This window comes from Physeter macrocephalus, chromosome 11 (genome assembly GCF_002837175.3).
Source record: "Physeter macrocephalus isolate SW-GA chromosome 11, ASM283717v5, whole genome shotgun sequence".
Classification (NCBI taxonomy): Eukaryota; Metazoa; Chordata; class Mammalia; order Artiodactyla; family Physeteridae; genus Physeter; species Physeter macrocephalus.
Window position 1 is genome coordinate 107,636,558 of NC_041224.1, and position 24,148 is coordinate 107,660,705.

General features: G+C 46.3%; 1 protein-coding gene and 1 long non-coding RNA gene across 3 annotated transcripts; one reads left to right on the top strand and one right to left on the bottom strand.

The window, feature by feature from the left end:
- Positions 1–454: 454 nt before the first annotated feature.
- On the bottom strand, positions 455–12,238 carry LOC102973922 (dehydrogenase/reductase SDR family member 4). Of its 2 annotated transcripts, none has more exons than XM_007130081.4 (8): positions 11,983–12,238; positions 10,651–10,828; positions 6,283–6,372; positions 3,933–4,003; positions 3,786–3,837; positions 3,348–3,482; positions 2,847–2,902; positions 455–986 (listed from the first exon to the last, which is right to left on the bottom strand). In XM_007130081.4, the coding sequence occupies exons 1-8, from the start codon at positions 12,111–12,113 to the stop codon at positions 872–874; spliced, it is 828 nt and encodes a 275-aa protein (XP_007130143.1). In that variant the 5' UTR covers positions 12,114–12,238; the 3' UTR covers positions 455–871. The 2 variants fall into 2 exon arrangements, with proteins under 2 accessions (XP_007130143.1, XP_007130142.1); XM_007130080.4 differs by having other exon boundaries at positions 6,271–6,372; positions 11,983–12,235.
- Positions 11,293–18,461, top strand: LOC129392539 (uncharacterized). The gene is made up of 3 exons (XR_008618639.1): positions 11,293–11,926; positions 17,726–17,904; positions 18,368–18,461. It is a non-coding gene; the product is annotated as an uncharacterized lncRNA (long non-coding RNA).
- Positions 18,462–24,148: the final 5,687 nt, after the last annotated feature.

Sequence of the window (24,148 nt, forward strand, 5' to 3'; positions counted from 1 at the left end):
TACCCCTCGCCGGGTCATCCTTGCAAGGCTCCTCCCTTTTCACTGCTTGCTCGGGACCCGTCCAGCGCGTCCTCGCTGATTCTCGAAGGAAGGAACTCTAGGCCGAGGGCGATGCCGGCAGAGGACACGGTTGAACGTGGGGGAGTTCGTCCTTAGTTTTCCGCTTGCCCAGCCTCGGGGATCCCTGCGGTGTTCTTGGCACCATCCCCGCGGGTGTGAGGCCGAGAGCAGCACCTGGGAATTCCCGTGCCACCTCCTCCCAGCTGGCAGCTCTGCAAACACCTCCACACCCAGCATTACGCTCAGGTCCTGGAGACAGGGAGGAGGGTTAGGAGGATCCAGACTTAGTATCGGGGGATCTTAGGGGAATCCAGTCCGCTCAGATTTATGCGTTCTGCTCGGCTACCACACCTATGTACCCTACACTGAAAAACGAACACATTGATTCAAAGCATCATGATCATCTGTATTTTATTTAGACATCATTTGTGAGTTGTTATTTTCCAACCCTGTTCCTTCCACTCCAGGTTCCTTCTCTCCCATCTCCCTCAAATTCCCCTGATGCCCAGAAAAAAAATATTAGTTGGTCTTTGCCACGGTAGACTAAGCCCTCTCAGCAGGGCTGCCCTGTGCTCTCAAGGGAAGTCTTTATCCAAGGCCACAGCAACAGTGAGAATCCTCATAAGACCACACCTTGACCCCAGAGAATGCTGGAGCTTTTCACAGAGCAGAATTGATATGGGGGGGGTGGGGTTAGGGTGTAAGGTGAGCAGTACGCTAGGCAGAGGTGGGAAAGGCCAGTGGATGGATGCTGGAACAGGACCCAGGAGATGGAGCCCAATCTCTGCGCTGGTGGATGTTCTCCAGGTCCTCAGAGGCGGGATGGCATCCCTCCAGCCACCACCACTGTCTCCCCAGTGATATAGCTGGCGTCTTCGGAGCAAAGGAAAGATACGATGCCCGCACAGTCCTCTGGCTTGCCTATCCTGGGGAGGAGGGGAAAAAAGGAAGGGAGTAAAAATCAAACAGGGAATGAAATTTGCTTAATCAAGAAGTGTCAGGTGATTTTTTAGGACCAGTGTACTGCCCATAAAATAGGGTTACCATGAATATAAGCTGTTATAATTCAGTATAAGCAAAAATACTGTACTCTGCAAAAACCACTGCATATTATATTCATATAATATAGAGATACTTTGTTTTTTAGAGAACTCAGGATACCAAAATCCCCAGTTATATAGATAACGTGGTGAGCAGCTATTTCATTCTTCAAAGAATTTGTTTCACATGTGTGCATACTATTCAAATATCAGGGAGTCTGTGAGACAGTAAATGATTTGTTTAAAATGATTCCATTTGTACAGCTTCAATTCACAGACACCTTTTTCAGGAATCTATTTTTGTCCCTTAAAGTCATTTTGTGAGACGGTGCTAATTCTCAGTGTTTGTATCAGTGATTGCATAGTTAGGGAACACTTTAACCTAACTGCCATAGGATGCTCTAGAGGTGGGTAGAGGTGGGTAGAGTGGGTACCTCAAACCTAGAAGGCCTGGATTAGTGGTTCTCCATCCTAGCTGCACACTGTCCGAGAGGCTTAACTATCCCCACCCCCACCCCTGCCAAAGATGCCTAGGTTCTACCTTGGACCAATTGAAAAAGAATCTCTGGGAGTGGGGTCTGAGCATCTGTGGTTTCACAAGCACCCCAGCTAATGTGCATCCAAGACTGAGAAGCATGGGGCCGGATCATTCACTGTGGCTCAAGGGTGACAATACCCTGACTTATTAATGAGTTGTGAACTAGGCCAGCAGCTCATGCCTGACATCAGAATGGCTTTGGGAGCGCTTGAGGGTGTCTCCCTCCTCAAGTAGGCATTGCTGGTATGTGTCCTTGAGGAGACAAGGTGGAGGAGCTAAAGACAAGAGAGTTCCCAGAAGCCAGAAGCTGGAGAGAGGCAGGGAACTTAGAGGAAAGAGAACCAGATGAAGGTACCGTTGAACAGTTCGGCCAACCCTTTGGGGAAGAGGCTAGTTTTCTTAGGCAAGGGGAGTTTGGGGACTTGGTAAAGCTCTTCATTCCTTTTATTTGGATTGTAGGATCATTAACCTGAACTTTGGACACATGACTGTTTTTATTCAAGGGGAACTAACAAAAGCATGTTTTGGTTTTGGTTTTGGTCCCTCATCCTTAGGGATGCCCAGAGGTGGAGGCAAACACCCAGGTGGAGAGAGGGGTCAGGGCCTCCCCCAGGGCTCTGCTCTGCTAAACCTGGATGCCTCTGTGTTTTGTTTTTGCAATGGAAGCAGACTCCTTGCACACGCCACTGTAGTGATGCCGTGTTCAAGAACTTGTGAAATCTGTGTGTTTGAAGCAGAGGAGAGCATGCCTGTGTTGTCTGCAGGACCGAGAGTCGGCGAGCCGTGGGCTGTGAGGGACCATCTTTATCCTTCCTCGCCCTCCCCTGTGACAGCCTTACCTTTTTTCTTTTTTAAATTATTTAATTTATTTATTTTTGGCTGTGTTGGGTCTTCGTTGCTGTGCACGGGCTTTCTCTAGTTGCAGCGAGCGGGGGCTACTCTTCGTTGCGGTGCGCAGGCTTCTCATTGCAGTGGCTTCTCTTGTTGTGGAGCACAGGCTCCAGGCTCACGGGCTTCAGTAGTTGTGGCACGCAGGCTCAGTAGGTGTGGCTTGTGGGCCCTAGAGCGCAGGCTCAGTAGTCGTGGCGCACGGGCTTAGTTGCTCCGCGGCATGTGGGATCTTCCTGGACCAGGGCTCGAACCCGAGTCCCCTGCATTGGTAGGCAGATTCTCAACCACTGTGCCACCAGGGAAGCCCCCAGCCTTACCTTTTGATCTGCATGGTTGCTTTTAGGCTCTCCAGTCTTGCCTGGTCATCCCACAACTGCAGGAAAAAGGGAAATCTCTTCCTGTGAGGGACAGCGAGGGGAGAAACTGCCTGCCCTCACATCAATTGAAAGGGCGATGGAGAGGCACCTCCTTCACTTCCTAGTCCTTCCCAGCTCCCAGTCTCTACCCACTTCCCTCTTCTGCTCCATTCTCTTCAAGTTCTAGTGAGGCATTTTCCTGGGTCGCCCCAGGTCTCACCCACTTAAGGAGATATGAAATGGCCTGAGTGGTATCTGAATTCCTCAGTCTCACTGTGCACCTCAGGAAAGGATCATGTGGGGGTCTGGTCGGGACACATGGCTGGTATGGAGGGGGGATATGGAAAAGTGCAGAGATGGGGGGTAGAAGTGGTTGGGAGCTCAGGACCCAGGAGCTGGGCTTTTCTACCTGGGAAGATGCCTTATAGGGTCCCAGTGGGATGCGGGACTCCCCTTCCTCACCATACGGCTGAAGCTAGTCTTGATGAGTCCAGGTGCCAGGCAGTTCACCCTAATGTTCCTTTGGGCCAGCTCTAAGGCCAGGTTCTTGGTGAGGCCCAGCAAGGCTGTTTTACCAACATTGTAAGGGCCCAGGCCCTGGGGAAAGGAGAGAATGGGTTAGTCTCTTCAATTCCAGTTCATTCTTGGTTCTTAACATAAGATATAAAGAGTTATAAACAGATAATAGGGTATCTCTTGTAATGGAGGGTCCCAGTTAGAAAACTGTCTTGTGGTTAAACCTCCCCTAGGTTAGCGTTTGTGGAGGCAAGGCCTCTATTTTGCTGGAAGGTACTTGGTGATGTGATTCCAAAAGGGGACACAAACTTCTTAGGGTGACTGGAAGGGTAGAAGGTACAGGATGGAGGAAGGGATTAAAGTAGCAGAAAAGAAGGTTCTTACAGGAAATGGTCTGTAGGCTCCTACGGAGGCCACAATCACCACTGAGCCGCCTCTGGAAAAAGAACAGAATGACCCTCTTCCCATGGACACCCTCCCCTCAGCCTTCAGGGGCCCCATCGAACACAGGCTCCCTCTTGCTCTCTGTACCCTCGTTTCTCCATCTCTGGCACCACGGCCTTTGTCATCAGGGCTGTGGCCTTCACATTAATGTCCAGAACCTGCAGTAGAGAGAAGAGGGAACCTGCAGCATGAGGGAAGAGGGCTGCCGAAGGCAGGGCAATGGGGAGTTAGAGTGCGGTTCCCAGGATCTGTTTGTTAGGGCTGGCAGAGATCCTAGGGATGATTTACTTGGCCTTACAAGTGAAGAAACCGAGGCCCAGGGAGAGGTGGCTTTCCCCGGTTTATTCAGTTAGAGAATGACACATTAGGTTCGGGTGAGAAAGAATGGAGCCTGGTTCAGCTTGTTTCCTAAGTATGATTTGACCCAGAATGGGCCTGAACTCTCAGGGCTGCCTTGGACTTGAGCTGGATTTTCTGTGTGTCTTCCAACTAGGGAGAGCCCGGAACTGGATGGCTTCCTGGACCTGCCCCAGAGTGTGCCGTGTTTCTCAGGGGAAATGTGGCCTGACCTCAGGCACTTGGGGTTGTTCCAGCACTTTTCTGGCTTCTGAGCTTAGGGAGTGAGATGCTCTTGGCCCTCCAGGATGGATTGTCTGGCTGGACATGTATTGGCAAGTGGGATCATGAGGAGGCACTTCTGGGGGAGCTGGAACATAGTCTACCATCAAAACCCCACATCTGTAATTTAAAACAAATGCATGACCCTTGTTTACATTGTTCCAGGCACTGCTGGGATAGTCTCCTCCCATACCCCCCATGCAACTTCTTATTTAGAAAATTTTCACTCTTACAGAAAAGTTGAAATAGAAGGACAATGAATATCCAGATATCCTTTACCTACATTCACCAACTGTTCACATTTTGTACAATTTGACCTATCTATGTACCTATGAAGTTTTTTCCTTACCCTTGGAAAGTAAGTTGCAGACATTCTAATGCTCTAGCCCTAAAGACTTTAGCATTATTTCCAAAGAATAAGGATGTTCTTCCACACCACCATCCATTATCACACCCTAGAAATTTAACATTGATAATCATGATTTTACCTAATATACTGTCTATAATAAAACTTCCCCAATTGTCCCCCAAATGTCCTTATTTTTTTTAAAGTCCAGGGTTCAATCAAGGATCAACCATTGCATTTAGATTTGATATACTGTGATATTAAAAAAAAGCCAACTAAACCGGTTTGCAGGGCAGAAATAGAGACACAGATGTAGAGAACAAACGTATGGGCATCAAGGGGGGAAAGTGGCGGGGTGGTGGGAGTGGTGGTGTGATGAATTGGGAGATTGGGATTGACATGTATACACTGATGTGTATAAAATGGATGACTAATAAGAACCTGCTGTATAAAAAAAAAAATAAAATTCAAAAAAGAAGCCAACTAAAAAGAAAAATTACTTGTTTTATAACTGATTTTCATGTGGTCTTTGTTCAGACTGCTCATGAAAGATGTTTCTCTACTTTGAAGAATATCAATCAGGAACTGATTCACTGAAGAGCATTTTGGCACTTTGGTCTCTATGTCTGTGAAACACTGATAAACTAGAATATTTTAGTATCCTTAAACTTCAGTGTTGAGAAATTATGGATGACGTCAGGGTAAAAAGCAAAACCATGGGAGATCATGAAAAATTTAGCATTTTCAAATCAGGTGGGAATATTAACCTCAGCAAAGAAAGACAAATATTTTAATTAAGGCTTTATAATTAAAGAATGTAGGTGTGTGAAATATATTATAAATATAATGTAATTGTACACATTCACATGAAAGCTAATATTCTCGTTCTTGAATTTAGACATCTGGATCTCAGATGTTCTAGACATTGGAGTTAAAAAGGAAAAAGCACAGGTCTTTTTAAAAGGCTGTATTTTATAAAGTGGCAACTTAGTTAATTTCACCAGAATTGATATTTCACTTAACTAGCAGCTATTAAAGTTTTCCAACTAATGAAAAATCATTCTTTTTTGGCAGCTGAAAAGGGGAGGGGTGGCATGTAAGTCTGAACGTACTAGTCATTGGCATATTAGCTGCCCTGTCTTCTGGAAATAAACCAGGAAGGAGAGCCTGGATAAGCCCACGGGGTCGGGGGTGGGGGAGATGATGGGGGAGGGAGGCAGAAGATGGTTAGCAAGGAGCAAGTGAAGACAAAACTGGGGAGAAGCAGAAATGAAAGAGAAGGGCAGGGACAGAGGAAGCCCCCCACCCCGCCATTCGCCCTTTACCAGGTGCACTGCAGGCGTGTGGCAAATTGCAAGGATTCCTCACATTTACACTGCACTTGACAAATACATTCTAAAAGCAGACTGAGTGTGTGCTGTCTTCTGAGGCCCACCCCCTGCTGCTCTCATCCCCTCTCACCTTGTCCCATACCTCCTCGGTGACATCCATTAAGTTTCCAAAGAAAGGGATGACGGCAGCATTGGAGACCAGGATGTCCACGCCCCCATGAAGGTTCACAGCCTAGAGAGGAGTAAGGTCTGAGTTAGGGCTGCAGGACAGTAAGGGAAATGCGTTTATCAGTGTCGATAAAGAATCCCTTCTTAGGAACAGTTGTCAAAATGACCTCTTTTCCTTAAAACATTTTCTCTCCAAAACACCCCAAGCTCTGCTGCTAAAACATTTAAGGTCGTCTCATTTCTTTGGCAGTCTTTTCTTCCTGCCCCCACTTCTGAGGCTGTCACTGACCCTTTGTTCTTTAGACTTTCCCTTTGGGAGCTCCTTTATTCTCATGGCCTCAGCTCTCACCTCAAAGTCCATTTCTAGACCCTTCCTCTTTTTTCCCAGCCCCATTTCTCCCGGTGCTTACTGTCCAGTTCTCCTTGAATGAATTACCATTATCTCAAACTCAGCCTGTCCACACGTACCTGAACGGAGAAACAAGTATAAATAGACCTATAGGGACTTCCCTGGTGGCGCAGTAGTTAAGAATCCGCCTGCCAATGCAGGGAACATGGGTTCGAGCCCTGGTCTGGGAGGATCCCACATGCCGCGGAGCAACTAAGCCCGTGCACCACAACTACTGAGCCTGCGCTCTAGAGCCCACGAGCCACAACTACTGAGCCCGTGTGCCACAACTACTGAAACCCATGCGCCTAGAGCCCGTGCTCTGCAACAGGAGAAGCCACTGCAATGAGAAGCCCATGCACCACAACGAAGAGTAGCCCCCGCTCGCCGCAACTAGAGAAAGCCCGTGCAGTCACGAAGAACAAATGCAGCCAAAAAAATAAAAAATTAGACCTGTAGAAAGTTGCCACTCGGGCCTTTGAGATCACCTAGCCCAATGTCCTCATGGTGAAGGTGATGAAACTGAGGTCCAGGGAAGTTAATTTCTCAAGGTCATATAGCTCAGTAATGATATATCAGGGCCAGCTAAGAAGAGGAGGCCTGCTCATTCGGTCTCTGGGAAAGGTGAAGTGATTTGCTCAGGGCACAAGGCTAGTTAGTGGTGGCAGAACTTACACTCTAACCCAGACCTAATTCATAAGAGTCCTTCAAAAGTGAGTCGGGGTCACTATGAAACTGGCTACCCAGGAGAGCCATGTTGGAGAGGATGCTGGCTTGGGCTTAAAGCAGTTCCACACTCGGTTATGATGCCATTTCTCCCTTCCCCCCACTCCCTGCTTTTATTTTTTTGGCCTGGAGGCATGGAAGATTCAAGGCAGAAACTGAGATTTAAACTGGGAAAACTAAGAGAGGCAACATCTCACTTCCTTAATAAATTGTAAGTAGGTGGTGAAGGCACGTGCTGGAGTAACGAGTAGCCAAACAGAATCTGCCAACATTATGCCATGCTGCAACCAGACTTCGCATTGGCCCAGAATTGGTAATTTTGATGCCTTGGGCAAGCGGCACTAAATGGGCCCTCAACCAACTTTGTGCTTCCGGATTTGGCACACAGAGGTGTGTTATTAACAATCTGCTAGCTCCTGTTTTAACTAATTATTCTTGCTAACTAGGTGCTAAGCTCAGTTGCTTCCACACTGCTGAGGGGATGCCTGGGCTGTCAACATGTAAATTTAACAAATTTTAAAATCACATAATCTGTGCAACCCTGTTTCAATAGTCTCTTGCACTCTCTAAATTTTGATGTCCTGGCACAAAGTCCCAGTCACCTGCCTTGGCTCTGTGTAAGTTTCATGATGAGGAAAACACGGTATGCGTTAGAAAGTGATGTGTGCTGGGCCATGTGCGGGTGTGTTGGGGGTGGGGAGATAGTGGGTTGCAGCAGAATCGCCTGGAGCGCTTTTCCACTTCTGCTGTGTATCCTGTCCCCTTCTCTTTGTAGGCCTATCAGCATAGAGAGGAGGGAAGGCTGGCTTTTGACTGAACAGACAGAGAACCCTGGAAAATTAATGGTAAAGCTACTATGACCACCCAGGTGTCTTCTAAGGCTTGCTCTAAATTGTGTGATTGCTACTCTGTGTTCTGACAGGTCTATTTTTTATTTTTTAAATAAATTTATTTATTTAATTTATTTATTTTTGGCTTTGTTGTGTCTTCCTGTGGTGCACGGGTGTCTCGTTGTGGTGACTTCTCTTGTTGCAGAGCACAGCCTCTGGGCGTGCGGGCTCAGTAATTGTGGCCTGTGGGCTCAGTAATTGTGGCACACGGGCTCTAGAGCGTAGGCTCAGTAGTTGTGGAGTGCCAGCTTAGTTGCTCGTGGCATGTGGTATCTTCCCGGACCAGGGCCTGAACCCATGTCCCCTGCACTGGCAGGCGAATTCCCAACCACTGCTCCACCAGGGAAGCCAAGTTCTATTTTTTTTTTTAAAGTAGAATCAAGTGGAGAAGCAGCTAATCTGGTTTCGGCTCACAACACCTTTGAGAAGCTTTGAGGTGCAGATTAGGAAGCCACTGGGGGGTAACCATCCTCAGGGCAGCAGCTTCTCTCACCACAGGTAGTGGCTGGCAATAGGCAGGACGCATTTCAAACTGCTAACAAGTATCCTATCATTCTCCACTCGACATTGGCCATTCAAACTACTTGAGAGTCAATTTTGATTCATCCTTCCTATTTCCCATTTCTTGACACCGGCCAGGAAAAAAAAATATCTTGGTTGGTTCCCACTAAATGTCTCTCGGGCGCATCTGTTCTGGCCCTACTGCCACTGCTCTTACCTAAGTGACAGCATCAGCTTCCTCCCTCATGTCCTTGGCTCAGAGTCTTCTTTTCTCCAATATATCCTTCCTCCCAGTACCAGATTATTGTCCTTTAATAACCATTTTCACCTTGCTCAAAACGTCACATGGCTTCTTATTTCCTCCAAGAACGTCTAAACTCCTTTGGGAGGCCACGGAGGCCCCTGTCCCCCATCCTTCCCACCCGGCCCATTTCCTACCAGCCCTCTCAAGCATGTGCTCTCTCTCTGCTGTGGGTTCACAATGCTCCCCTCTCCCCTTCTGTCCCTCCTTGGCTGTCTGCTCATTTTGCAGGGTCATCTGGAATCCCAGCCCTATGCCATCTGCCCAGCCCCACGTTCTCTTCAAGGTCTAGTTCAAACCCCACTTCTGGGCCAGAGCTGCAGGACGGGTAGAGTGGACCTGATGAGGGTCCAGAGGTCATTTTCCCAGCAGGATTTTGACACTAAGTGGACACATACATTTCATATGGCTAGTCACTAGTTGGCCCAGGATCCCAGGTGGCTCCCTCACCCTGAGGATCAAGGTCTCAATCTCAGGCTCTGTCCAGCTGCCTATGTCAGGCAAGGTGGCTTTCTTGGACCCCCATTTGGCTCTCTCCAGTGCACATCTGAGCATTTGCCAAATGACTCCTGACAAACGGAATAACCTTATGCTGTCTACTATACCACCACCTATCATCATTTCATGTCCTCCTTGTCTAAGATTACCCCAATTATTTCACCATCTTTCATTCTGTTAGCACAATATCCTTTGCTTTCCCTTCTTGGGCAGATTCTCCCTTTTACTCCAAGAAGTAAAGGGTGTGCCCTGAGCCTAGGGAAGAGCAGCCTCCTTTGCAAAATGTTCATATTTTCTTGTGCAGCTGGAAGACTGGTGCCAAGCACCAACTCAGACACTGGCTTAGACACTGTCTTGGAGGCTAAAGTCCAAGTGGGCACCTAAGGCCTGACCTGACGGGGAAATGCCTGGTAGTCTGTAGGTAGCTTGGCAATTCTGGGTTGGCTCACATCTCTTTTCTTACTAACTGTGGGACCTTGGGATGTTGATACAGCTTTCTGAACCAGTCTTTAAACAGGGAGACTAATCCTGGCCTTGCTTGGGTTGTTTGGAGAGAACCTGCAAAAGGCTCGAAACAAAGTGCATGGCACACAGTAGGTGGTTGAAACCTGATGGGCTGCCTCCTGTACGTTCCCGGAGACTCGACTTTATAAGCTGAAAAACAGGGATTGATTGTTTATTAGCTCAGAGTGGGAATACCTATTTTGCAATTGTATTTACCCTTTTTATCTGCCCAATTAGATTGGAAAGCCAGGACCAGCTGTTTTTTTTTGGGGGGGTGCCCCAAGGCACAATGCAGGGTTGAAACAGTAGAGTGGTTTTTTGATTCTCTGACTGAGATGGGATGATTCTCGGAGGCAGAACAGAAAGGCACACAATAAAAATGTGCTGGTGGGCTGGAGTGGGTATGCAGATCGCACTGTTGTGTTTTAGTTAACAGTGCTGGCTTGGATTACACCCGTGTTGTCCAGGAAAGCCAGCTCAGGCTGGCTCCCTTCTGCTACCTCCTGGCTCTGCGCCCATATCCTTGCTGCTCACCGTGGCTACCAGCCGCTCTCGGTCCTCGCCCTTCCCCACATGGCACACGGTGCCCGTCACACTCAGCCCCTCCCCGTGCAGTGTTGCCACTGCCCGATCCACGTTCTGCTGCTTCCGGCTGCTGACCACCACGTGGGCCCCATCCTGGGCCAGACGCCGGGCGATGGCGAAACCGATCCTATGGGCAGAGAGAGATAAGGACTTTTAAGTTGGTACAGGAAAAGAGGGTGAGAGCGTGGGCTCCTGAATCAGACTGCCTGGGCTTTGAATTCCAGCTTTCTCTCTGTACGACCCCCATGTGTTAGATAGGGTTAACGGCACAGCCATTACCATACAGATGGACTTGCTTAGCATATTTTTGGCACCGGTTTACTTATTTTTCTTATGGTTTTGGCCTTCAGTCTAGGTTCCCAGGAAGTGATATCACCTTCCACAGGTGCCACCACAGGTCACAGGCCCCATACCCTGTAGGGAGGGACTGAGGAGAGAGAGATGAGCTAGGGGTATAACAAGCAGCAGCTATTTCCATGACTGGAGGGTCTCACTCAGAAAAGCCTCTACCCCCAAATATCTTCCTTACTAGTCTACATCATCTCAATATTCTATCTTTAGTTACGTTTGGGGGTACATGTGAAACTGGGGATCTCCGGTTACAAACGTAAATTTTTTACATACTCCCCTGGGAGAAAGGGTTACACATTTTGCACTTAGCCATTAGCATTTCCCATTCATTTGTATTTTAGATTTGTGAAGAGCTGGCATCTAGCAGGGTTCTGTGGGAGTGAGAAACAGGGTAGACAACAGTGGTTGGTGAGACACGGGCTGGGCAAGAGAGGCCAAAATGTACTGAACTAAACAAGAATGTGGACACATGGCTTTTGTGTCCCCTCTAGGTAAGGGGCGCAGTTCTATGAGACTCCTGGGGTGCCAAAATGGGGTGTCTGGAACATTTTCACCGTCGGTGCAGGCAGTGGATAGGATTTTTGGAATCTGGACTGTCTTGGATTTCTGGCGTCTGGTCTTCCCAGCCTCTAGGTGGGGCCAGTTGACCCGGGCAGCCCAGAACCCTGGGAGATGTGATTGACGGGGTCGGGCAGCACCCAGTTGGCACAGTCGAGCCAGAGGCAGCAGTGACAAGAGGGCTGGCAATTGCAAGGTTCCGGGGGGAGGCGATTCCGAGGGGACTGCCGGCCAACCACGTAGTTCCTTTCTTCCCGGGCCGACACTGGCCACACGTGAGGCCTGAAGATGGGGCACGGGAGGCCAAGGACAAGGGGTTAGTACCTGTTTGCAGACAGCGGGGGCCTCCGAGACTCGGGCTCGGGCACTCACCCGTCAGTGGAGGCCGTTACTAGGGCCACCTTATTCTCAAGCGGGTTCCGGCGCGCCACCGCGGAGCTGGCCATCCGCACCGACTTCCACGTCCGCGCACAGGGACCCAACAGTAGCCCTGCCTTTTGCATGGAGGCGGCCGGTTCAGGGTTCTGCGCCGCCTAGGAGAGGTGACGGGGGGCGGGGCGAGGGGCGGGGCGAGGGGCGAGCCACCTCCCCGCCCGGCTGCCCGCTCGGAAGCCAGATCCCTTCCCCGCTCCCAGCTCCCCACCAGTCCTAGAGCGGAACAGCTCGTCCTGCTCCGCGCGGGCCCTTGGCGCAGGGAGCCGGCTGTGGCCGCGGCGCCCCTCAGTCCCCGGCTCGCCTCGGCCAGCCGGTGTGGGGAGGTTCCGTCGGTTCCGGTTCCCTGTAGGGCTGCTCCCGCCTCCGGGAGTCCGTAGACTTTCCTGTCCTCCCGCCCCTCCTTCCACATCTGCTTGCCCACGTCTTTTCTTGGGGGAGAGGGGACTTTGAGTTGGTTGCTTTTGCTTCCCAGAACCTCAAGATGGACTTTGTTTTCCAAGAAAGTCTGGGTCCACATTTGTGACAGCCCACAGGAAGGCAAATGTTTTGAGATTGACCATGGGGGTGAGGCCCGTAGCCCCCATGGAGCCCACCACGTGAGGGTCTCAGGTGAGGCTGCAGCAGCCTGGGAGAGACAGGAAGTGGGAAGCAGCTGGGTAGGCCTGCCCTGCCCTTCACTCTGGCTCAAGTTCTCCTCCATCCCCACAGGCCTGGAGGGCAGATTCTGATCACCAGTGGTAACCAGTGTGCAGAATGAAAGATCCTGACAGGACAGGATCTCTTATACCCTCCACTGCAAGAGGACTTCTCCATTTTCAGGCCTAAGTGGTAGCAAGGATGCTAGAGAGTCCCCCAACAAGTGGTGGAAATTCGGAGAACTCAGGAGCACTCAAGTTCTCCATAATCACTATGTCCCCAGGTCTTAGCCTCCATCCTAGTTCAATAAATATTTGTTGAATGTAAAAGCACTTTATAAACTGTAAACTACTAAACACATGAGTAATTATTGCCACCATAAAGTAATTATTATGGCCGCTGCAGCTTCTTCGTTTGTAAACTGAGGGTGCTGGAGTAATAATGGATAAGGTCCTCTCCAGCTATAAATTCTGTGTCTGAGACTTCAGCCTCTGCTCTGCCAAGTGGGCTGAAATGATCTCCCTCTTGGGTTTCTGGGAAAATTAATAAATCTGTATGGCTTATGGTACACTGTAGAAAGGCCCCGACAGACCCAGTGTCAGCATCTGAATTGGTTTAACCCAGTGGCCTCCAAATGCCACCCTGAGAAGTTGTGCAGATCCATGGCAAAGTTTTCACTAGTTCAAGGCAAAAAGAGAAAAAGACAATATAGTGTTTCATAAATCTAAGCTTATTTAACTTAACAGGTAGTCCTTTATTTTGGGATATGCTTTTGCTCCTTTTTTTTTTTTTTTTTTTTTTTGGTGTTAGTCTTTTTGTTAAGAGAAGATGATGAAAGCAGATGGGTAGGTTGAGAAAAGTGTTGTTAGTTGGTGAAATCACCAGTCTGGCAACCCGATGTCAGTCCCTACAATTAGAAGAGAGAGAATCCTGGTTTGTGAAATTCAGTTCTGGGGATCGCTGCTTAATAAAATTCATACTTGCTAAAGATTCATTTAGTATACGTGTAGGTCAACTGAGCAGCCAGAAAGGATTTCAGCATTCAAAAGGGGGTGTGTGAGCAGCGAATGATATAACAAGCATGCACTGGATCTATAGTTTATTCCTCAAACTAGATGTTAACAGCTGTGGTACTCAGCTCATCCTGATGAGATAAGAGAGTTTGAGTCTAATTTTCCCCATGTCTGGGGAAAACCGACTCTCTGACTGGTGCCCCTCAGTCTGAACCTCATGAATTATTGACAACAGAGCCTGGATAGCATGACACTCTTCTTCCTGACCTGTTCAGAGCTAATGCACTGTGGGAACCCTTCCCAGTGCTCTGCACCTGCCTGCGGGGCTGGGGGAGGGGATGTAGGAGGCCTGGAGCAGAGCCTCTCAGGGTTTTAGTTCAAAGGGACAGGCCTGCAGGGCGTATTTGATCTCTCTTCACCTCCTGTCCAGAGGTGGGCAGCCAGATCCAGGGGTTGAGGTTGCAGTGGGAGGCTGAGGGAGACCACACCCTAAAGAGCAAAGGGTTTGGGGAAAAGAGAATTCTGGCCTGTGAGCTCGTGAACATCACATGGCCCCTCCCTGTCTGGGCGGGGTTGATATTTGGCCTCCAGCACCATTTCTTTTGGGAGAACACAGGGGACTTTAGGGAGGGGATCTGTGAACAGAAAAGGGTAGAGGGAAGGCAAGAAGAGTGGGAGTCTCCAGCTTCTACTACTCATCAAGCTGGTTTGTTGGAGATGAGGGTAGGAAATCTTTGGGGGAAATACATATGTGTGTAGGAGTCTCTTTGAAATGGGGATTTTAATAGGTAATGGGGTTGTTCTTGTATGGAGGTGGTACCATCTGCAGATCTTAAGGAAATGCCTCCATGACTGAGGACTACACTCCCATCTTCTTCAAGGGCTGTGTTGACTTAAAAAAAAAAAAGCACAACGTGAGAGTTGTGAGTTAAGTTTTATTTGCAGGAGTTCCCAGGAGAGGCCAGGTCTATGGGTATAGATTTAGGATTAAGCAGTAGAGAGCAGGTACTATTTAAAACTGTTGGACTTTATAAATCATGAGGGCAATTGTGTAGATTGAGTAGAGAAGACCTAGTACTGCTGACTAAAACAAAAAACGCACAACGTGAGAGTTGTGAGTTAAGTTTTATTTGGAGCAAAATGAGGACTGCAGCCCGGGAGACAGCGTTTCAGATAGCTCTGACAAACGGCTCCAAGGAGGTGAGTGGAGGGAGGAGCCAGGATATATAGGAGTTCTGCAACAAAGGGCAGGTAGTCGGGAATGTCAAAGGATTATTGTTAATGAAAGAAAACCAGCTATCTCAAGTTAAGTAATTTAGCGCTTTTCTATGTATGGGAAGATGCAAGAGTCTGGGCTCACTGAAATCATTCCTTTGATATGCACCTCAGCTATCTGGGACCGATATCCTGTGTTTTCATATCTTGAGTTTCCTCAGGTCTCACCGTAGGGAGTGGCTGCGGTCTCTTGGCTGCTAGATGGTATTCTTTTCAGCCCTGAGTTTCCTCAAGGCTCACCGGCTCATGTTGGAGGGCTACAATTGTTGATGACTGTGACATCCTTTGTTTACTGATATGGCAGGAAATATGCCATATATAAATATTCCATTTATCAGCTGACTGCAGTCTGGAAGGAAATTCACCTGGGTTGGAATTTAAGTCTTGCATCTTGCAATAGCCATTCCACATTGGTCATTGACTCATGCAATATTGACACAAGTCAGGCTTGGGTGGTGTAGGAGGGCTGTGTGATAACAGCGACTTTTATTGAATACTTACTAAGTGCCGACAACTGTTGGGTGATTTTTATAAATTTTATTGAATGTGTCTTATCCAGTGAGGTAGGCAGTTTTATTTCTATATGTGAAATCAAAGTGAGTTATGACAGCTTGACCTGCTGTCAATGTTGAATAGCTACTTTTAATTTTTCTGACGTTGTTAGAGAATGACAGTTTTCTTGGAAATTAATTGTCTCTTAATTGGAATTTTACTTTCTGCATCAATTCATTTTTGTTTTAATCATTATTTTTTAAATTACAAAAATGACACATGTTCACAATTTTTAAAAGAGATACAAGGTTATAGAGTGAAAAGTAAAAAAGTAACTCTTCCCTATGCTTCTTTTACCTGCTCACCATATAGCTCTTGGTCTTGTGTATCATCCTTCCAGAAGTTTCCTATGCATTTACATGCATATTTTCCCTTTAAAATGTTTCCCATGAATGGAATAACACTATACATAATGTCCTTCAAATTGCTTGTTTCTTTTCTTTCTTCCTTTTCCCCACTTCTCTCTTTCATTTCTTAAAATACATTCTTGGAGATTGTTCTGAGTGGTACACAATAGATCACCTTTATTCTCTCTCTCCCTTTGAAAAATAGCTGTACAGTATTCCATTGTGTGGATATTCCATAATTTATTTAGCCAGTCTCCGACCCAAGAACGTTTAAGTAGCTTCCAGTGTTTTGCCATTTCAAACAACACTACAATGAACAACCTTGGATGTATATATATTTTGTATTTGGTGCAAATACATTTGTATCCTGGATCAAATGTTTTCAATTGATGGCTATGGTCAAATGAACTTAAAAGAGATTTAACCGGTTCTGAAGGAACTGGTTTTTCTAAACTGAATTTAGGGATTTCCCTGGTGGTCCAGTGGTTAAAACCCCAAACTCCCAATGCAGAGGGCCTGTGTTCAATCCCTGGTTGGGGAACTAAGATCCCACATACCACAACTAAGCCCGCACACTCTAGAGCCCCTGCGCCACAACTAGAGAAGCCCGTGTTCCTCAATAAAGACCCAGAGCAGTCAAAATAATAAATAAATAAATTAAATAAACTGAATTTACCTGCTGCCCTTCCCTCTTATACACTGTATGTATTGATAGAATGGTTTAAACTGTGGGTGATGGCGTAAGCTCGGAGTGATAAGAGGTAGCGTGCCTTGGCCTCAGTGGCTGGGAATCCATGGGGATCGGTGGGTACTCCTGACCTGCAGCTTGCAGACCTGAGGCGCACTTAGTTTCATGCATGTTTGTCATTGACAAGGCCAGCCCAGCATTGCCAGATCTTAGGAATTTTATTTATTTATTTTGTTTGTTTGTTTTTTTTGGCCGCGCTGTGCAGCATGCAGGATCTTAGTTCCCCCAACCAGGGATCGAATCGGTGCCCCCTGCATTGGGCGTGTGGAGTCTTAACCATTGGACCACCAGGGAAGTCCCGATCTTAGGAATTTTAAACAGAAGGTAGAAATCTGGGTTTTAATATGAAATATTTAATTTTTAAATGTTGGCAACAAATTTACTAAAACAAACAGATAACAAAACTAAACAAAAACAGTGAATGTATCTGTAGGTGCCAGAGACCGACACAGTCTCTTCCTATTTACAGGTAATGGATTATTAATTTTGTGAGATATTGCTCTATCTAGAATCTCATAACTCTATAGCTTATTCAGTTTCTAGTTTTTCAAAAGTTTTTCCCGATTGCCCTGTATTCAGGCAGTTGTTTGTGAACACTGTTCAGAAATCATCCACCCAGTGTTTGTACAGGTTCTTTTCAGGAACTCTGTACAGAAACAGGCAGAAGTTCTTACAAGACAGGCATCGGCTTCTCTTTTCCCTCATGCCCAGGATTGCTTCCTTCTGTTGTATTTGGGAAGGGGTGGTAGTGGTGGTGGAGTTTCCCCCTTTTCCTCCCTCAGAGACAAGCCCTGTGGCAGATGTGGAGATGCAGATAACAGCTCAGATCCTCCTTCTAGAAAGGACTCGCTCTGGCTGCTGGGAGTCAGCTGCCAGCTGATTAGCTGTCAGCTGCCAGCTGGCAGTTAACTCCTTCCAAGGGTGGCCCCAGCCAGTGACTGAGCAGGGTGGTGGTACAAGAACCTCACCACTTCTGCCTAACATGGGGCTCCTCTAAGGGGCCATCTTTGCTTTGGAGCTTCCTATTGGGCTGGCGTTGGTCAGATCTGCATCTCAGGGTCTCACAGATCCTCCTTCTCAATCCTGCTTCCTCCCTTTTCCTTTCACAGATGTTACTCCTGAAACCATGCACCTCAGATTGGGATTTGAACCCACGCAGCAGGGACTCGAACCCAGCCAAAACCCACAGTCTTCCAACTGACATCACACACCTGGTTTCAGGACTTAATGAAGCTCAGGTTCTTGATGTCTCATCGCAGAAAGAATTCAGTGAGAGACAAAGGGATAGGTAAGAAGTGGATTTATTTAGAGAGAAACACATTCCACAGACAGAGTGTGGGCCATCTCAGAAGGTGAGAAAGGCACCAGGGTATGGGGTTGTCAGTTTTTATAGGGTGGGTAATTTCATAGGCTAATGAGTGGGAGGAATATTCCAGCTATTTCGGGGAAGGGGCGGGGATTTCCAGGAATTGGGCCACCACCCACTTTTTGATCCTTATGGTCACCTTAGAACTGTCATGGCACCTGTGGGTGTGTCATTTAGCTTGCTGATGTGTTACAGTGAGCGTATACTGAGGCACAAGGTCTAGTGGAAGTTGACTTGTCTGCCATCTTGGGCCCACTTGGTTCTAATCAGGTTATGTCATGCCCTTGGGCTATGTCATTCTTTCAAAGGTTGTGTCCTGTCCCCTTCCCTCTTGTTTCACTCCGACTAAACCCTTTGGTCTCCTAATTCCATCTGAAACCGACAGGTGCCGTACTGGGGGGCCTCCAAGGAGCTCCAGTCCTTTATGTCTCAACGCAGAAAGAAGCCAGAGGGAAAGTGATAGATAAGAAGTGATTTATTAGAACAGACGCTTGTGAGGCTTACAAGTGGGTGGGCAAGAGGTGCTGCCTGAGAACTTAGTGGGCTACAGTTTTATAATCAAAGGAAAAGTGGGGAGGGTGAAAAGACCACCTTCCTCCTCATTCTTAAGTAGATGTCATGCTCCTCCTCCAGGTTGGGCAGGGGAGTTTTTTTGTCCCTACATGGTCGAGCTAGGACTATCATGGCACTATGAAAAAATTATTTTAGGTCTCAGTACAATGAGAGTCTTTCACTTTGAAGTGTCACCTTTCCATAAACTATTGCTTTTTATGTGTACAGAGAGCATGTCTTAAGGGTCATTAACTTACTGAGCTCACTGGGCAGGATGTGGGTCTCATGCCACCATTGTTTTATTGCTTTGGGGCATGTCTTGTGCTTCTGTTGCATGGTTTTGTTGTTAAGCAAGCCTGTTAGGCTTTGTGGTTAAGCAAATCTGCTTTCTTGAGTAATCATTAATTTACAGGGGTGTCCCATACTTTTTTCTGCTTACAATCCCCTAGTGAGATTAACTATTTAATCACCTACTTTGTCCCTTTACTCTGTCCCTATCACAACCAGGCATCTGCTCTGCTGGGGACTCACAGTTTCTTTCCTTCAGAATCCTTCCAGTGCAAAACCCCACTCTCAACATACAGGGGATGTTCTCCTAGAGGATCTGTCCCTTCCCCCCCAGATCAGAGCATCAGGGCACTCTGAAGCAAGAATCCTCTGTAACTACAGTTCCTGCCAGTTTAAATTTTTCTGTGGGGGCTTGAGTAGAAAATTGCACGGTGGGCTTTGGCAGTGTCAGGCCAGCACAGTAGTGCAAGGCCAGTCCCGGAGCTCCACATGTTTTCCTTGAGATCTCTCCGCTGGTATGAGATGAAGAAATGTTCCCTACCCGCCCCCCGCCCCCGAAGTATTTCATTTTCCTGTAAATTTCTGGATCAACTGAACACACACACACACACACACACACACATACCCCTTCCAAGAACCATCAACAATTCCTAGGACAATTCCTAGGGAATTTTTCTGTGGGGGCTTGAGTAGAAAATTGCACGGTGGGCTTTGGCAGTGTCAGGCCAGCACAGTAGTGCAAGGCCAGTCCCGGAGCTCCACATGTTTTCCTTGAGATCTCTCCGCTGGTATGAGATGAAGAAATGTTCCCTACCCGCCCCCCGCCCCCGAAGTATTTCATTTTCCTGTAAATTTCTGGATCAACTGAACACACACACACACACACACACACACATACCCCTTCCAAGAACCATCAACAATTCCTAGGGACAAGGCAGTCTAAATCCACAAAAGAAAGTGAACCATTTCCCTAGAGGTGCCAGCCTGCCCTCTCAGGAGATAACATTTGTCATTATTATGCAAAGCAGTTTCACTTCCCTGTCCTGCTTTTAGAGCAGCATAAGAGGCCTGTGGTATGAAATGAATAAGGCCTATCACAAACCTTGCTGAAAGGACAGAGCAATCTGCTTCTGAGGGCTCTCTCTTTGTTGGGCCAGATCAAATTCTTGAGCAGCATGCATTCTTTTTAATCTCTGCAAAGGAAGTAGGGGTACTTTAAGAATTTCTTATCCTTCTGTTTCAAGCAAACCCTTAGGAGTGAAGGGGGTGGGTGGGTTTGTCCTTCTAGTTACATATGCTTTTTTCACTCATTTTGAATTTAATGACAAAGGGACTGTTCTTACCTTTTGATATTTTGTAAAAAAAACCAAGAAATCACACAATACACACTTTCTGCACCTTGTGGTTTTTTTTAAACTTTTTATTTAGAAGTAATTATAGTCTCACAGTAATTATAAACTCAAAAGTAATACAAGAGTCCCTATGTACCCTTCCCCCAACGTCCCCCATGGTGACATCTTACAGTGGGAACATCTGTAGTACAATGTCAAGACCAGGACACTGGCATTGATGCAATGCTGTTAACTAGACTATAGACTATAACTTATTTGGTGTCCATCATTTTTTATGGGCACTCATTTGTGTGTGTCAGTGCATGAACATTCCCTAGCTTGTTGGCATGTGTTGGAGATCTTTTTTTTTTTATTTTAAAATTTTATTATTATTATTTTTAATTTAATTTTTATTTTTTTGGCTGTGTTGGGTCTTCGTTGCTGCACGCGGGCTTTCTCTAGTTGCTGCGAGCGGGGGCTACTCTACGTTGCGGCGCACGGGCTTCTCATTGTAGTGGCTTCTCTTTGTTGTGGAGCATGGGCTCTAGGCATGTGGACTTCAGTAGTTGTGGCACGTGGGCTAAGTAGTTGTGGCTCGCAGGCTCTGTAGTTGCGGTGCACGGGCTTAGTTGCTCCGTGGCATGTGGGATCCTCGAGCACCAGGGATCGAAGCCACGTCCCCTGTATCGGCAGGGGATTCTTAACCACTGCACCACCAGGGAAGTCCCTGTGTTGGAGATCTTTGACCAGCAGTCCATACTTCATCATTATTCCTTCTTTCATTATCTGGATAGACAATCATTTATCAGTTACCCATTGAAGCCCACTTCAGTTGTTTATGCCTTTTCTCTGTCGACTTAAGAAATATTGCACAACTTGAGAGTTAAGTTTTATTGAGGGCAAAATGAGGGCTGGGAGACAGTCCTCAGATAGCTCTGAGAAACTGCTCCAAGGACGTAGGGGGGAAAGTCAGTATATATGTGATTTTGGTGAAGGGGGAAAACATGCAATCAAGCACATATTTTTTGTAGAAGTTTTCTGCTAGTCGTGTGAAGGTTACTGCTAGTCACGAGGAGCAGATGTCACCATGAAGGATTTTAGTGTTTTTCTAGGTACGAGGAGACACAAGAATTGGGCTCATAAAATCAGCTCCTGAAAATATCTAACTCTCTGAAGACCTGTTCTGCCAGTTTTTCCCAGAGCACAGAGGGCCTCATCTCTGCTCTCCACCCTCCACACTTTTCAGGGGGTGTTGAAAGTCAGCAGCTGCAGCAGTGCATGATTAATCCTTGTAGAGGTGGATGGCGAGTGCCCATGGTGAGTGGCAATTGTAGTTGACATCGCCAATAAATATGATGTTGCAATAGCATCTTTGTTCACTTAGGTAGGAGAACTTGTTTGTACGGGCCCAAACAACTAGTTGAAGCAATAGGGCAGAGGGTATGTGCCTTTGACATTTTGAGAGAAATTGCCAATTGCCCTCCAGACAAACTGTGCCCTATTCCAGTCTCAGACACCCTTCCTGAGAAGGCAATTCTGTGTGATGGTATCCATTTCATCACACCCTCATAGCGCTCAGTTTCACCAAACATTTTAACTTTTGCCAATCTGGGCGAAAAAACTATTTTCGATTTATATTTCTTTATTAAGACTATTTTTCATATGTTTACAGGCATTTGTATTTCTTGTTTCATAAACTACTTGTTCATGTCCTTTGTCCACTTTTATTGTTTTCTTATTTATTCTTATAAACACTTCATGAAAGGAAATTAGCCATGTGACTGTCACGTATGGCAAATATTTTTCCCAGTTTGACTTTGGAGTTTATGTCTTTAATGTCATGTAGATGTTTTAAATTTTTATGGAATCAAACTTATTTATCTTTTCTCTTATGGCTTCTAAGTTTTATGGCATGCTTAGAGAGGCCTTTCTTACTCCAAAAATATAAAAAATTCACTCATGTTTTCCTATAGTTAGTCAATGTGGGTTTTGTGCGTGTGTGTGTGTGTGAGTGTGTGTCTGTTAAAATCTTTGGGCCATCTGATATTTGCTCTTGTATGGGAAGTGAGGTAGAGATCCAGGTTAATTTTTTTTCCTAAAGGGTTAATCAGTTATCTCAGCACTGTTTGTATTATCCCTCTATGCCTTGATTATTTTTATTATTCCCATATGTATTTGAACGTATTTCTGGATTCTATTTCATTCCATTGATTTGTCTATCTGTTCCCGTGTCAGGATTTTAATAGATACTGCAAAGAGGTGAAAGGAAAGTGGAAAAAGTTTTATAAAATAATTTCAAATAGAATAGCATGTCAATTCAGAGGAGGGAGAGAGTGTTTTTAGTTGGGGTGGTCTGGAAAGGCTTCATGAAAGAGGGACATCTAAGACAAAGCTTGGACAATGAGCCACATTAGTCAAAGGGAATAAAGAGCTAAGGCGTGGAGTCAGGAGGTGGTGAATATATGTGCAGATGCCCGTTGTATCTCTGCAAAGGAGCCCATACTCCACCACTGGTGTTTTTATGCACGCATGTCTTGAATACGTCAAGAACATACAGACATTTTTGTATTACTTTTTCCAGGCATTTTGAAGATATATTTTTTAATCATAATAGCTACAAGTGGAACACCTACTGTTTGCTAGGGATATCTATATCGATTCTGATTTTCACCACAATGAACAAAGTTGATACAGTTATTCCCATTTTAGGAATGAGGAAAAACCTCAAACAGGTTAAATAATAGCTCATAAGTGGCTGCACTGATATTCAAACCCATGGCCAACAAGTTAAAGAACAAAGCAAAGCAAAACCAGAGTAGAAAACATCACAGATTATCACTCACGTTTAGGGTGTTTGGAGCAGGTGCTGTCCCTTCTGTGACCATGTCACCTGGGATTCCTGTACCTTTTCTTTTTTTAAATATTTCTTTATTTTCTTTATTTTTTTTTTTATTTTTTTGGTTGTGTCAGGTCAACTGCAACTAAGTTTGCAGCACGCGGGATCTTTGTTGAGACATGTGGGATCTTTCGTCGCTGCGCGTGGTCTCTTCATTGCAGCACTCAGGCTTCTCTCTAGTTGTGGTGTGCGGGCTCCGGGGTGCGTGGGCTCCAGGGTGCGTGGGCTCTGTAGTTTGTGGCATGCGGGCTCTCTCGTTGAGGCACGCGAGCTTAATAGTTGTGGCGCAGGCTTAGTTGCCCTGCGGCATGTGGGATCTTAGTTCCCTGAACAGGGATCAAACCCACATCCCCTGCATTGGAAGGCAGATTCTTTACTACTGGACCACCAGGGAAGTCCCCCTTTACCTTTTTTTTTTTTTTAACATCTTTATTGGAGTATAACTGTTTTACAATAGTGTGTTAGTTTCTCCTTTACAACAAAGTGAATCAGTTATACATATACATATGTTCCCATATCCCTTCCCTCTTGCGTCTCCCTCCCTCCCACCCTCCCTATCCCACCCCTCTCATGGTCACAAAGCACAGAGGTGATCTCCCTGTGCTATGCGGCAGCTTCCCACTAGCTATCTAATTTACATTTGGTAGTGCATATATGGGGTCAGGTTTTTAAATTTAGATATAAGAAAGTTCAATATTCTATAAATAAGAATATCTTAAGTACTCATGAACATAACAAGAAGGTCCATCCACCTCATTACAAATAACTCAGTTTCATTTCTTTTTATGGCTGAGTAATATTCCATTGTATATATGTGCCACATCTTCTTTATCCATTCATCTGTTGATGGACACTTAGGTTGCTTCCATGTCCTGGCTATCCCCTTTACCTTTTTTAAGAAAAAATTTTTTTAGAGTTTGGTCTAGGAGTGAAACTTTTTTTGTCTTTTTTTTTGCCTTCACTGCATGGCTTGTGGGATCTTAGTTCCCCAACTAGGGATCGAACCCATGCCCCTTGCGGTGGAAGCGTGGAGTCCTAACCACTGGAATGCCAGGGAATTCCTGGAAAGAATCTTTTTTTAAAAAAATTTTATCGAAGT